The sequence below is a fragment of the Hypomesus nipponensis genome, chromosome 22, assembly GCF_054491055.1.
Source record: "Hypomesus nipponensis isolate SF chromosome 22, ASM5449105v1, whole genome shotgun sequence".
In the NCBI taxonomy this organism is placed as follows: domain Eukaryota; kingdom Metazoa; phylum Chordata; class Actinopteri; order Osmeriformes; family Osmeridae; genus Hypomesus; species Hypomesus nipponensis.
In genome coordinates, this window is record NC_140382.1 from 6,386,776 (window position 1) to 6,400,000 (window position 13,225).

The 13,225-nt window shown below is 48.0% G+C and overlaps 1 protein-coding gene across 6 annotated transcripts in view; it reads right to left on the minus strand.

Annotated features, from left to right (window-relative positions):
• Nucleotides 1-2,063: 2,063 nt before the first annotated feature.
• Nucleotides 2,064-13,225, minus strand: part of strbp (spermatid perinuclear RNA binding protein) — a 52,377-nt gene continuing 41,215 nt past the window's right edge. For 4 of the 6 annotated variants that reach the window (XM_084686852.1, XM_084686854.1, XM_084686851.1 and 1 more), the window contains 8 exons: nucleotides 13,118-13,201; nucleotides 12,435-12,643; nucleotides 11,360-11,512; nucleotides 11,083-11,217; nucleotides 10,809-10,949; nucleotides 10,449-10,590; nucleotides 10,257-10,307; nucleotides 2,064-6,138 (listed from right to left, as the gene is read on the minus strand). In XM_084686852.1, the coding sequence (XP_084542978.1) occupies nucleotides 6,044-6,138; nucleotides 10,257-10,307; nucleotides 10,449-10,590; nucleotides 10,809-10,949; nucleotides 11,083-11,217; nucleotides 11,360-11,512; nucleotides 12,435-12,643; nucleotides 13,118-13,201 (1,010 nt within the window). In that variant the 3' untranslated portion in view covers nucleotides 2,064-6,043. Of the gene's footprint in view, nucleotides 6,139-8,011; nucleotides 8,571-10,256; nucleotides 10,308-10,448; nucleotides 10,591-10,808; nucleotides 10,950-11,082; nucleotides 11,218-11,359; nucleotides 11,513-12,434; nucleotides 12,644-13,117; nucleotides 13,202-13,225 lie in introns of those variants that run through there. The other 2 variants (XM_084686856.1, XM_084686855.1) reach the window with 1 other exon arrangement.

Here is a 13,225-nt window from a genome sequence, read left to right on the forward strand (position 1 = left end):
CAACGAGCTAGGCTATTTTTGTTTGCGTTTAACAGTTGTTCTTTACGTAAAATTAACGGGCGTATGGGCCGTTGTGGCTTTGCTTTGAGCCTACGGCGCGTTTATTACCTTAAAGACCATAAAGTTATCACCTCGGACAGAAGTTGGCAGCATTTCCAATGCGGGCGCGAGGTGTGGGAAACCTCTTACCTAGACAGAGCGAGCGTCAGCACCACGCTTTTGACCCTCCTCTTTCTTGCGGCCCGGTCGCTGCGCACATGCATCGCTATAAATACAGAAAGCAAATCGTCAGGGGCCGCGGGGCACGGGCGGAATGTTGATGACCTCAAGCTGCACTATCATAAAAGTAATTTGGAAAAGGTTTGAAAAGAGGAATGCGCGCGCACTTGAGATTTACATAAAGCCCCCTTCCAACATGTTCCTCTGTCACTCAAACGCACCCACACCAGACAATGACACACGATCCTGCCTCTTTCTAATCAGTGTTCTGTTTTGCTTAGAGACAGGAAGGGACAGAGATAGTGACATGTAGCAAGATGTCAAGCTTCCTCAGCCAACCACCCAGTCAGCCAGCCAGCCATCTCCACTCCAGGCTAAACGAGGAGCCGTGTCTCCTGGTCACGCAGTCTGTTGAAGGCCTGAACCTCCTGCTGGCTATAAGGCTGATGACTCCTCCAGATGGAGGGGAGTCAATAAATAGGAGAGAGGGGGAGGAGAGAACTGGGAGGTTTCATAAACGACGTACTTATTTTCTCTGAGGAAGGTGGTGTTAGGAACAAGATGGGGTGACTATGAGGTAATGGTATGTGTGTTGATGGGCTGCCCATGATGGGCACGCAGAGCTGAACACCCATCGTTGCATCGCCTCACATGCATTCTAATAAGTCAATACAGAGCAACCAACCAAGGGCTGGACTCTCCAAAGGGGATGTCTCTCCTTGTCTCTCTCCCCTAGCACTGCATACATTGATGTATTTACACATGGTGTTCTCCCCTGCAGTTTTCTGTGAATGTAACTCCCTAATCTCCATGGGCCCATCTCCTGCTGCCAGAATAGGGGAAAGGAGGAGAGAATAATCGTTTTTACGCTATTGAGACACACCTCAAACATCCTCCTTCTCAGATTCCTGGTTGTGTGTGTGTTCCTCTTCCTTCCCTACTTGGTAACCTCTCCCTCCCAGCCTATCAGGGTCAGCCTCCCTCCCAGCCTATCAGGGTCAGCCTCCCTCCCAGCCTATCAGGGTCAGCTTCCCTGTCAGCCTATCAGGGTAAACTTGATGCTGTTGGGTCAGCAGTACTAAGACATGCTGTCAGCGGTAACTTGACACCCCTGCAGATAGTTGAGGTAAACGCTCTCCCTCTCTTATCTCTCTCGCACACACAGACACACAGACACACACACACCAATTCTAAGCGATGAGTTGTAACCTAACTCTGGTACAGTCAAGTGTGTGTTAGCGTTTGCTGGTGATGCAGCTCTTGTTACCGCAGGTGCTGCCTGGAGGTATCCTCTTCTCCAAGAGCGCCTTGCCTCAGCACCCAGGAGCAGGGCTGTGTGTGTGTGTGTGTGCAGATGTCCTGCTGGCTTCATGCAGTCTGTAGGCTGATGATGTGGTGAAACAGGAGTCCTGATCCCACAGACGTTTAAATGATCTGATGAGTCAACAGTAATCTGTGCGGACAACTGTCAGCGTCGTAGTAGGAGGGAGTGTGTGTGTGTGAGTGAGTGAAGGCCTCAGGCCCTGTAATCATCGAGGAGGTGGTCTATTGCTGGTGTTGAATATTTGAGATGTCACCGGATCATCTGAGCCAATCATCAGCCAGGCCGTTTTAATTGTGAGTGACAGCTGATTGGCTGAACCCGCCGTCTCACTCTTCCTCCTAGTTAAGTATCTCGCTGGCACCATCCACTCGGCTGACGTTGCTGAGCTCATAGTTCACTATCCCATTATAAACACACATCTTGAAATCACATAACACAGAAAACATCATGCAACACAATCTCTCAACACAATCTACGGGTGTCCGCATGCGTTCACAGTCAGAAAAAAAAACTGAACTACTTTGGGAGGTTTAGCACTTTTTTAATAGTAATTTTCAAGCGTAAAATATGGCGAAATACAGTGACACACAGATCACTGTAGCAGTGCTACTAAAGGTTGAACACCACAGCTAGGAAACATCTACTGTCTGTGTTTATCGTTGAAGCCGTTTCGATTGACTTCTCTTCGAGCACAGCTCGCTCATACGATGGGTGCACAGACACCACTTCACACAGGATTATCTGGATAAACTCGAGATCAAATTGACAAATGTTATCATCAGACACTTCACATCGTAACAGGCGCACAACTCTGACCAAATTTCCTCCCTCCTTCCGTCAGAATCCAGCTGAAATTCAACTTTATTTACAGAATAGGAAAAAACAACAGAACAGAAGACCATCACTCAACAGATGCCACTCTGGCAAACAAACAAAGTCAGAAAGGGGAGAAAAAGAAGGTAAACAAACCCAACACAGGCGGAAGTGCCCTAAAATGACTCAGGGGAGCCGTTCAAAAGATTTATATATATAGAGATAATATGATATATCTGTATATATGTTATCATATGTGTTTCTACAGAAAAGGCTAATATTGTAGCTCTCACTATGATTAGATACATTCTACTGTTCTACGATAACGGTGTACATTCTCGAACCCAAGGAGCTGTGCTGGGCAGGCCCCTCCCAGAGCAGAGAGACTCCGTGCTGAGGTCCTCATGCCTGTGTGTCCCATCTCACGCCACTCATCAGTGTGGAGCTATGTGCTGCAGGGGTCGCGTCAAACGCCGGGAAAGAACCTTCGGTTCAGCACTTCCTCCCAGGGACGAAATGAGACCCCAGGATCTATTTTAGCAACACATACTCACAGATTGAATCCCCAGCTTTCTACTCAACTGGTGTGCTGGTCTGTACTTCTGTCTGTCTCACTTTCCCTCTCTCTCTCTCTCTCTCTCATACGCACACATCCCTTTTCCATCCGAGAGAAACAGCAGATTTAAAAGTTCAGAAGCCGGCAGTTCTCAGGAAGTGCCATGCGTCTTCATCTTGTGTAAAGTGTTGAAGCACCGTGATGCAGGGCGGCGAGGAGCTGAAGCCTGTGCTTCCACTCTGTCTCTGTGTATCTCTGTGTATCTCTGTGTACACACAGGCTGAGGCGCTAAGCACAATCATCCAGTGGGCAGGGAACCCCACTCAGAGCAGAACATACCACTGCTTCTTTTTGTGTTCAACTGTGGTCATTATGAGGACAAGGGGAGGTGTGTGTGTCCGGTAGCCCTGAGTAGGAGTAGGTATATTGCTCGTGTGGGTTTGTGTGCTTGTATCTCGTGCCAGAGTGGAGCCTGCCTTCCAGGAACATTGCGGGAAATAGGGACTCGTCCACCATTTATCACCAGCAGGAACGAGTCCCAGCTCCAACACTCACATCACGTCTCCAAACCACCACCCAGACTTCAGAGCATTTCCCCCTCTTATAATCCTGGTCAATATTGTTCTGTTCCATATTGAGTGTGCCTGGTCTTGTCATCTCCCAGGTCTCCTATGAGAAACCCAGCTGGAGATGCCGTCTGGGCTGGGAGCGGCCGCTATGTCTTTCTAGACCAGTGTCTGGCTGGCTGGAGCGTTGGAGGGGGAGGAGGAGGTGTGGGAGGAGGAGGGGTGGGAGGAGGGAGAGGGGGGTCTCTACATAGCTCAATCATTAAACAGCTCTTTGGGGAGCAGGGTGGATTGAAAATCCACATTGATTTAAGGATGCTTGTCAAACTATTGCTCCCATGACAGCACCTAGACTACTTAATAAACCACAAGGATGTGTTGGGTCACTGTCCGTAAGCACCTCTGGCATCCAAGAAGATTAAAATCCAACACACCATTCTTATAGCATCCTGACCAGTAATTCCACACACAATTATCTGGCTAGACCACACACGACTGATTCTAATTGGCTCCACAACACAGGCCTGCTTCTCATTGCAAGACAGTTAGGAGATGGGAAGAGCAGTTACCGTGTAAAGTAACCACGGTGACAACAGAGGGGAGATCAAGTAGCCGGAGATAAGCTGTATCCATGATCGGTCTCTCCAGTGAGGACTGGTGGAACGTCCTTGGCCTCGTTCTGGAGGACGTGTTCTGAAACGTTCGGAAGGGTTCCCATGGCAACGCTCTGCCGAGCAGAGCAGACACGCGTCTCTGGGACACGGAACGGATGTCAGATGCACGTCGGTGACTGTGTGACCCTGGGACCGTGTCACTGGTACAGGACAAACACAGCTGTATTCTATTGTATTGTGCTCTTCTCTATGACTCTCCATGACATTCTATTCTCCTGTGCTTTCAAAGAGAGCTGACTGTCCACTGGCCACCTCAGAATCAGTCCGAGTCAGAACAGACACAGAATAGAGAAACAAACACCTCCATCTGTCTCCCGCTCACGGTTATTCTCTCTTCCTCACTGTCAGTCTCTCTTCTTTAGCCTCCGAGGGTTTGGCTGCAGTGAACTCGACTTCCTGCTCACAAGCACAAAGATATGTGCGTGTCTGCTTTAGAATAATACATATTTATATCCTGCATGATGTGCACATTCTATCGTTTCAACACACACAGGAGTGTGCTTGAAAGGCTGCCATCGGCAGCTGCAGATAGGCAGTCTTCGGTCATATCAATGTCAAGACCAGAGAGGATCAGGTCTAACTACTCTACACTATCAAATGAACGTCTATCCAAATTGGGAATACGAAAAGTATTTGATTCTAAAGTATTTTGTCTGGCCTCTCATCATTTTATCCTTGTTGTGGGGAGGGGGGAAGAGGAGGGGGGGGGGAGTCATGGGTAATGGAACAGACAGCTTAATTAGTTAGTCGGTGATTTTTTAGCATTTGGTTCCAGCCAGCCCTGTGTGTGTGTGTGTGTGACTTCTCCTCTGGGATGAGCTGCACGACTCTGCAGCCTTGCAGTAGGGCAACAGGTGGAGATGTACAACAAAACTGTGCTTTAGAAAGTACCGGATACAGAGCTGGGGGTACAGAGTTGGAGGTGTAGGATACAAGCATGAGGGTCAGTGCAACACCCTGCACTTCTAAATGTGCTTTTAGACAGGAAGGTAAACTGGTGTATATCATAACTTATGATTCATAAGCTTTTGTGCGTATGGGTGTGTGATGACTGGAGTGCCTGTCGTACAAGCAGAGACACTGAGCGCGCTCAGAGAAGCCCATTTTAGGAGACATTGAGAAGATAGGAAGGGAAGAGGGGGAGGGGGGAAGCATCACTAAGCTTTTCAACACAGCTTAATAACAAAGGTCAATATTGCATGTCCTAGTACTAGATTGCTCAGTGTATATAAAACTTCAAGAAAGCTATATTGTGAGATTACAGGTACATTTAACTTTGTAATTCTAAAATAATTTATACCAACGATAATTATATACCTTATATTTACATAAGTACATTATATAATATCATCAACACACATGTTTATCATAGAAACATATACCATACATATATAAGCATATACTCATGGTATAGCCGTACATACACACAAAGTGAAGAATATACAATCAAAATGAATATATTGCAATGCCGTGTTGGATAATTCTCCATAGAACATTCACGTCATCTCAAGTAAGCATCGAAGCCAGACGTTCAGGTGTATTGCTATATAAGAAAGACCGGTGTTCCTTCAGCCTGATTCTAGGTGCAGCTGAAGTCCAAAAGTCAGACCTATGTAAAGTATTGCTTTTCAGGAATCTGTTTCCTTTGTGGGGATATTTGGGTTTGGGCTTTATACATTTGTCTGTTGGACAGACAGACATACAGAGAGGTGGATAGACTGGTCTGGTCTGGTGTTGACTGGTCGAATTGGGACTGGTCTGGTGTAGTTCGGTATTGATTTTGTCTAGTCTGGTCAAAACTGGCAATATCATGTCAGGTCAGGTGAGGTCTGGGAGTCCAGATGGGTCACTAGGCCGGTTTAGACAGAGACAGAGACACAACCTGATGGTTCTAGAAGTCAGAGAAGAGATCTTGAGGACCCAAGTGTATTATAAAGGGAGCGATGGTCCGAGGCTGGTAAAAGGGACTGTCAATGAAAAGACCACCTACAGTGAGGAGAGGACAGAGAGAGAGAGAGAGAGAGACTGCAGTTACTGCGAGGGTCAGTAGGAGGCAGCGGTCCAAACTCTCCATAGAGAATAACTGGTAGATTTGTTGTTCTGGAGGTCTCTGCTCTGTCAGGCTGGACTGTATGTGGGGTTTTCATTGCACTGGGTGGATCAGGTTAATACAGACATCAACAACTCAAGTTGCACTGTTAGGACTACCTACAAACCCAAATGATAGCAAAAGAAATGGAAACATTTAAAAAGAAGTATATTTGGAGATGAAAACAAACTCACAGCTCAATTGTCTGAGATCAAGTCAGAGATCACATGATCAAATTGTGTAGCTAACCTCCAAGTTTACAGACGCCCATGTGGTTAGTACATAACTCTGACAAATCAAGTACGTGTGATTTAAGAGAGAGCGTAGTACAACAAAATGGCTTCCATCTACCAGGGAGAGAGAGAGTGAGGTGACACAGAAAGTGTGTGTGTGTGTGTGTGTGTGTGTGTTTGTGTGAGGGCGGGGGGGGTGCAGGTATGATGAGTGCAGGATTCTGCCTGTCAAACCCATCTCCCCTAGCTTATCAGCCACAGGGTATCTCTCAGCCAACGCCTGCGCCTCAAAGTCATAACCATGCCGACTTCTGAGGCATTCTCTCTCTTTGGAGATGACCATGACTCACCCATTGGCTAGCACTGAAGCCTGCCTGCCTTCTGGCGCCTCTTTGAGCCTGTTTTGAGGGCAGGGGGAGGAGCTAGGACATCTTTCAAGGATTTGGCCTTTTGTTGAAAGTCGGCTGTGGCCAAACTATACGGGCGGATTAAGGTTCTTTGGCCATCTGAAAGATGCTGGCCAATGGGTGAGGACAAACTGCACAAATGACACTGGCATACTCAACAAAACAATAACAACAAACACACAAACACCAAGAAAGTAAATAAACAATAACAATGACAACATTTACATAAATCAGGCAGCAAGTCTCCATGGATCCCTTGTTGCTGCTTTCGATTCTCCAGTGTGTGAGTCTGTAGTGATGTCTGCATGGTCCGCTGCATGCTGTAGACTATAATAGGGGCACTCGGGTGCTACGAGTGTGGCTGGTTTATTGCTAGCTAGCTAACTGAAGTCTGCTTTTGGTTATTGCTAGCTAGCTAACTGAAGTCTGCTTTTGGTTTATTGCTAGCTAGCTAACTGAAGTCTGCTTTTAGTTTATTGCTAGCTAGCTAATTGAAGTCTGCTTTTGGTTTATTGCTAGCTAACTAACCGAGTTCTGTATGTAGGCTCAGATATAGGAACCATCGTGGGCCAGTGTTTAGTCAGCTACTATGGCAGGTGGAGGGTTTCTGGTGATCAGAACCAGCCAACTAAGCAGCTCAGAGAACAACCGTGTGATTTGAATGAAAAGGGACAGGTGCCTTCTAAAGGTGAGGGGTCAGGGGTCAGGGGTCAGGCATGTGTGCAGGTTACATCACCATCAGGGCAGGCAAGGCAGCCGTGTGGGCATGAGCAAGCACTCACCAAACACTTTTCCAAACACAGGTGCAGGACTACAACTATATAGTTTGTAAATGGGTATATTAAAAGCCACCTAAGAAGTAGGCTATGACTGTGTGTGTGGGAAATCATCCTAATGCATTTCAGTGCTTTGTTAACCTCTAGCTCTAAATGTACCAACCAGACTATACTGTCAGCTCGTCTATTATCTTCTACTGTTCCCAAACTTCCTGTCCATGCACATATTTCCTGTCAGGAAGTAGCAGGAAGCTTGGAAAATATTCTAGCCACAGCCAATCAGAGGGTGGTTAGCTAATAGACTTGTTTCCACTAACTGGAAGCCCTAGTTTTAGTCACACACCAGGCAAGTCAGCTGTTATAGGAGATAACGTTTATTTTGTCCACATTCGTATGATTATACACCTATACATCCTTCACTCATCTCTAGTTGTTTGTACAGAGAATGTGCATGTGTCAAATTGCAAAGCCTAAATCCTTTCCTAGTAAAGGGCAATAAAGGAAAAAACAATAACAAAAAAGGCTGATATAATATAATTTAGATTCAAAGAATGAGGTAACAATTCACAGTACAAATCCTTCAAGTTTTTTTTTTTTTTTCCATTTTTTGAAGAACTTCAACCTGCAGTTGTATCCATAAAAGTTGGAAACAGTTAGAAAATAAAATACAAATCAAAAATGCACTTTAACAAATCTTCTTCTGAATTGCTCAAGTCTTTAGTTTCCGCCCCCTGGTTTGGATAGCGCTGGATAAGAAACCAGACTGGGTTTCCCTTCTATAAAAAGTTGGGGTGTGTTTGGGGGAGGGGGGGGGTCCCCCCGTCCCTGCTCTAAAAGAAGGAGTAGTGAGGGAAAGAGTAGGGGATAGTGGGCACCTTCATGAAAGGCAACAGTAGCATTCTCTTGGGCAAACCTAGAGGAAACAGGAGAAGAGCACTCCGGGTGAGACAGGGCCAGAGCAGGGAGGAACCAAGCTTTCCCTTAAGGACACGGGTGAGCTACCCTGGGTCTTGACAGTCTATGCTGTGTCTAAAGGGTTGAGTTAGAGGGAGAACTATCCCTTTTCATGCCTGATTCCAGTGTGCATTGATTAGCATGGGGGGGTGTTGTGTTAGGGGGAAGGGGGATATAAGGGAGGGGCCAGATATGGGATGGTTGGTTCATAGGTTAGTTTATCTACTTGGTCAGGCCGAGGTTCAATCGTTTTTTTAATCGGTTGTGTATTACCAAATCCTCTAGTGTGTTTAGAGCTTTCAAGTTAGCTACATTTTAGTCACGTGTTCTACAAATGTCGTGTTCTAAACCAGTTGTGCGTGGTGGAATGTTATCCGCATGTGTTCTAAAATAATCTTGTTATGTGGTATAGAAATTGTCTCTCTGTCTTTTAAACCTTCTAACAGAAATCCCAAAGCAGCAACAGGAGCCGAAACAAGGCCACAACCTCTGAGGGGACTTTAAGGCCTTCTCAACACCAATACCAGCAGGAGAACCAGCACCAGGGTTCCATCTAACACCAGGGTTTAGGGTCTATGTCCACCACACTCCCCTCATGAGTCATCACTCCACACTGGAACTGAGCTGCGACCTTTGTTCCACGTGTGACGTGATCATTGGGCTTCAGTGGTCCAGTGTGGGGTGAGGTTGGAGTGTGACGATGGACTCCTGGATGCACAGACAAGCAGCAGCTCGGAGCAGCATGGCAGCAGATGGGCTCCCCCGGGTCTCCAGCCTTGATACCCACTCTAGCCCTCGCAACACACACACACACACACACACACTGTACACAGTGTGTGTGTATATGGATGTGTTGGTGTATGTAGGAGCCCCCCCCCCCCCCCCCTACCAGGACGTAGTCTCCACCTGAACATAAGACCCATTCAAGACCCCCAGAGCCAGTGGGTTTGAATGGCCTCTTAAAGCTACACACACACACACAAAACTACACACACACACAAAACGACACGCCATACAAGGCTTACAAGGCTCAGTCTGTTCAAGCGTCAGTGTATGTATATATATATATATATATATATATAGAGAGAGAGAGAGAGAGAGATGGTTGGTGTAAGTGTGCGGTTGTATGTGTGTGAGGGATTCATTGTTGAATGAGTGTATTTAAAGCTCACGGTGGGATGTGTATTGACACATCCTACACAGAGTATGCATATCCCATGTATCAGATGTCACATGGTGGTGTTTGTGTAGCCTTGCTAAGGGTAAATGTGTGTGTGTGTGTGTGTCTCTCGGGGGAGTTGTGAACAGGGTCTCAGAGGGCTGGAAACAACAGACAACACTGCCAGGCCAGGCATCCAGTCAGGATGGCAGGAGGGGGCGGGGACAAGCACACAGGCGGGCAGCGATTGGACACTCTAGCGAAGCGCAGCAAGGCTTGCTCCGACCGCAGCTAAGAACCACTAGGTTATGATAGGTTCACCACTTATTCTCTTCTTTTTAGATTCCAGCCAATGATAGAATTTTCGATGACATGGTCTAGTTTTCACTTGGGCCTTAAACAGATGTGTGTGTGTAAAAGGGGGAGGGGCAGGGTAAGTGAGCCTAGACTCTGAGGGCGGGTGAGGAGGAGGAGGGGGAGACTTACCATAGGCAGGGGCAGCAGCAGCAGGGGTGTATCCATATGGAGTCCCGAACCCTGGGGGGGGGGGGGGGGGAGGTAGGAGAGCCAAACACTGTCACACACACACTCATACACCTTAGGATGAATCAACCACCCCCAATAAAAAACACCCACTCCTCTGAAGGTGGGTACACCGCAACCCCCACCCCTCCCTACCTGGAGTGACGTATCCCGGGGCGGCCGCGCTGACGAAGGCTCCCCTGGTGAGGGCTGCGGCGGCGGCGGCTCGGCCCCGCCCTCTCGCCACCTGGGCCGCTACCGCTGACGCTGCTGCAGCGGCCGCCAGGACCCCCTTGGTCTGCACACACACACACACACACACATACACACACACACACACACGTACACACACATACATACACACATACCACACAAGTGTGCATACCCGAACACGCGCACACATACAAAAGCCACACAAAAGGTATTACGGATCAGCAGTTAGGATTACTAATCCGGCAGATCAACGGTATTGATAACTAATGAACTGATCAACAGTATTGATTCTCGCGGACCCACCTGGGGAATAATCTTCTTCTTTTTGTTGCCGGGGGCGTTAGGGCCTGAGAACAGCTTCTCCAACGCTGCCAGCGCAGCACTCGCCTTTGCCACCTTCTTATTAGGCCCCGCCCCTCTGAACTTCTGACCATCCACCTCCACCTGCCACACACACACACACACCAAGTCATGGAGGTGTGCCGCAACACTGGTTTCCCTGGAGGTACAACACTTAATGACAGCAACACTCCTGCTCTCTAGACCAGACTACCAGAGTGTGTGTGTGTGTGTTCACCTCCATGACGAAGCGTTTGTCATGGCTGCCTCCGCTCTCTGATATGAGCTCGTACTTCAGACCTCGCCTCTTCTCGTTCAGCTCCATGACCGGGTTCTTACCACTGGCTGTCAGAATGGGACCCTGAGTTCTCACCTATACAGGACACACACACACACACAGGCAGGAAGGAGGGAGGGTCATGAGGGGAAATGTGCGCGAGAGACCAAAAGTAAAGGATAGTGTTTGTGGCCGTGGTGTGCATGATTGATGTGTGTGTGTGTGTGTGTGCGCTCACCTCCAGCGTATTGGAGTTGTCTGTAGAGTGGGGTGTGTTATTGCTTGAGTGTGTGGAGGTCTCGCTCTTCCCCTCCCCATCTGACTTCTCATCAGCGCTCATGGAGTCCAGGTCAGCATCAAAGCCTGTGGGGTAACCCATGGCCTGGAGGACCTGGGGAGTCAGAGAGAGCCAGAGACAGAGTCAGAGAAAGAGTCAGACAGAGTCAGAGACCGAGTCAGAGTCAGAGAGAGTCAGAGACAGAGTCAGATAGTCAGAGACAGAGTCCGAGAGAGTCAGACAGTCAGAGATGGTAAGAGTCTGAAAGAGTAAGATGGCTAATGCCATAACCAAAATTACTTCACTGGCATCACTTAGAGTTCATCTCTCTACAGCTGGCCCAGTGAACTGATGGGGCTTCCAGACGGCACAAGGGCCCTGGATAGATTTGTAATTGTGCTGCAGCTGGATAGATAAACAGAGGGAGAGAGACATGGGCTGGGAGCGAGAGGAAGTGAAATAGAAGGAGAGAAGAGAGGAAGGAAGCAGGACGTGCAGACAGAGAAGGAGACAGAGAGGGAGAGGAAGAGAGAGAGAGAGAGAGAGAGAGAGAGAGAGAGAGAGTAAGAGAGAGAGAGAGAGAGAGAGAAGAGAGAGAGAGAGAGAGAGAGAGAAAGAGAGAGACTGATATGAAGGAGGAAAGAGAGAGACTGAGACAGGGAGGGCCTTTTATGGCTATCTGAGGGGAAAGAGGATTATCCAGGCTCTGTGCTCAGAGAGCCTCTTTGTCCGCCACCACTTTGGGATTAGATGGATTTGAAGGCCTTATACTCTCCTCACAACACACACACACACACACACACACACACACAGTAAGGGTCTATCCTTATCTGACCACAGATAGAGCCTCAACTATCCCTTTCCTCTCTTCTTAGTATCCCTCTCTCTCTCTTCCTCTCTCTCTTCCTCTCTCTCTCTTCCTCTCTCTCTTCCTCTCTCTCTCTGCCTCTTGTCATCTCCTCCTGGCTCCTTCACTCTCCTCTCTATTTCTCCCTCACCAACACATTCACTCCCAAACCCAAACACACACACACACCTTGACGGCGACATGCAGCTTGGCTGTCTTCTTGGAGGACCCCGAGGCTTCGTACACGGTCCCGTCCACGTCGACGGACATGGTGAAGACAGGGGCGTGCACGGGGCCTGACTGGGACAGCAGCTTGTACTGCAGACCAGGCCGGATCTGGTTGAGACGCATCAAGGCGTTCATGGGCTGGTTGGAGTCCACCGCCTTGCTGTCCAGGACTGGAGAGCAGGAGACAAGAAGACACATGGATGACAAAAATGTCCTTTACAGAGTAGCTAAACACCCAAAACTTGTTTTGGGGTTAACCCCTGATTCAAACTGTTTAATTTGATCATTTGGTTTTACATGAAATTGCCCCAAGTGGTTCAATTCAATTCTAGCGGTTCAAATTTGATTCAATTTGTGAGGTACTCTGACATGTCAGGGAGGGGCTGTGTCTGATCATTGGCTGTGTCCATGTAAGAGAGGACCCTTTGAGTATTTGAGGAAGCCCCGAAATGAATATGAATGAAAAAAACAGCCAAAGACTTTATGAAGTGGCTGAAACTGGGGCATGAAGTTACCCTTTGAAAATACAGATATGACACTGAAAAATATAACGAAGTATGGAAGAACCTGTGTAGCCTATAGGAAATGTAAGGACCCAGCCATGATTCTGGGGTCACACGGGGGGGAGGGGGGGGGGTGCTGACCTTTTCTCAGGTTTCTCTTCATCTTCTTGATGAGGTCCTTGTCGTCCATGTGTCCATCCTCGTACGGTCTCTTCAGACCTGAGCCTGAGACAGAGAGACAGAGAGAAA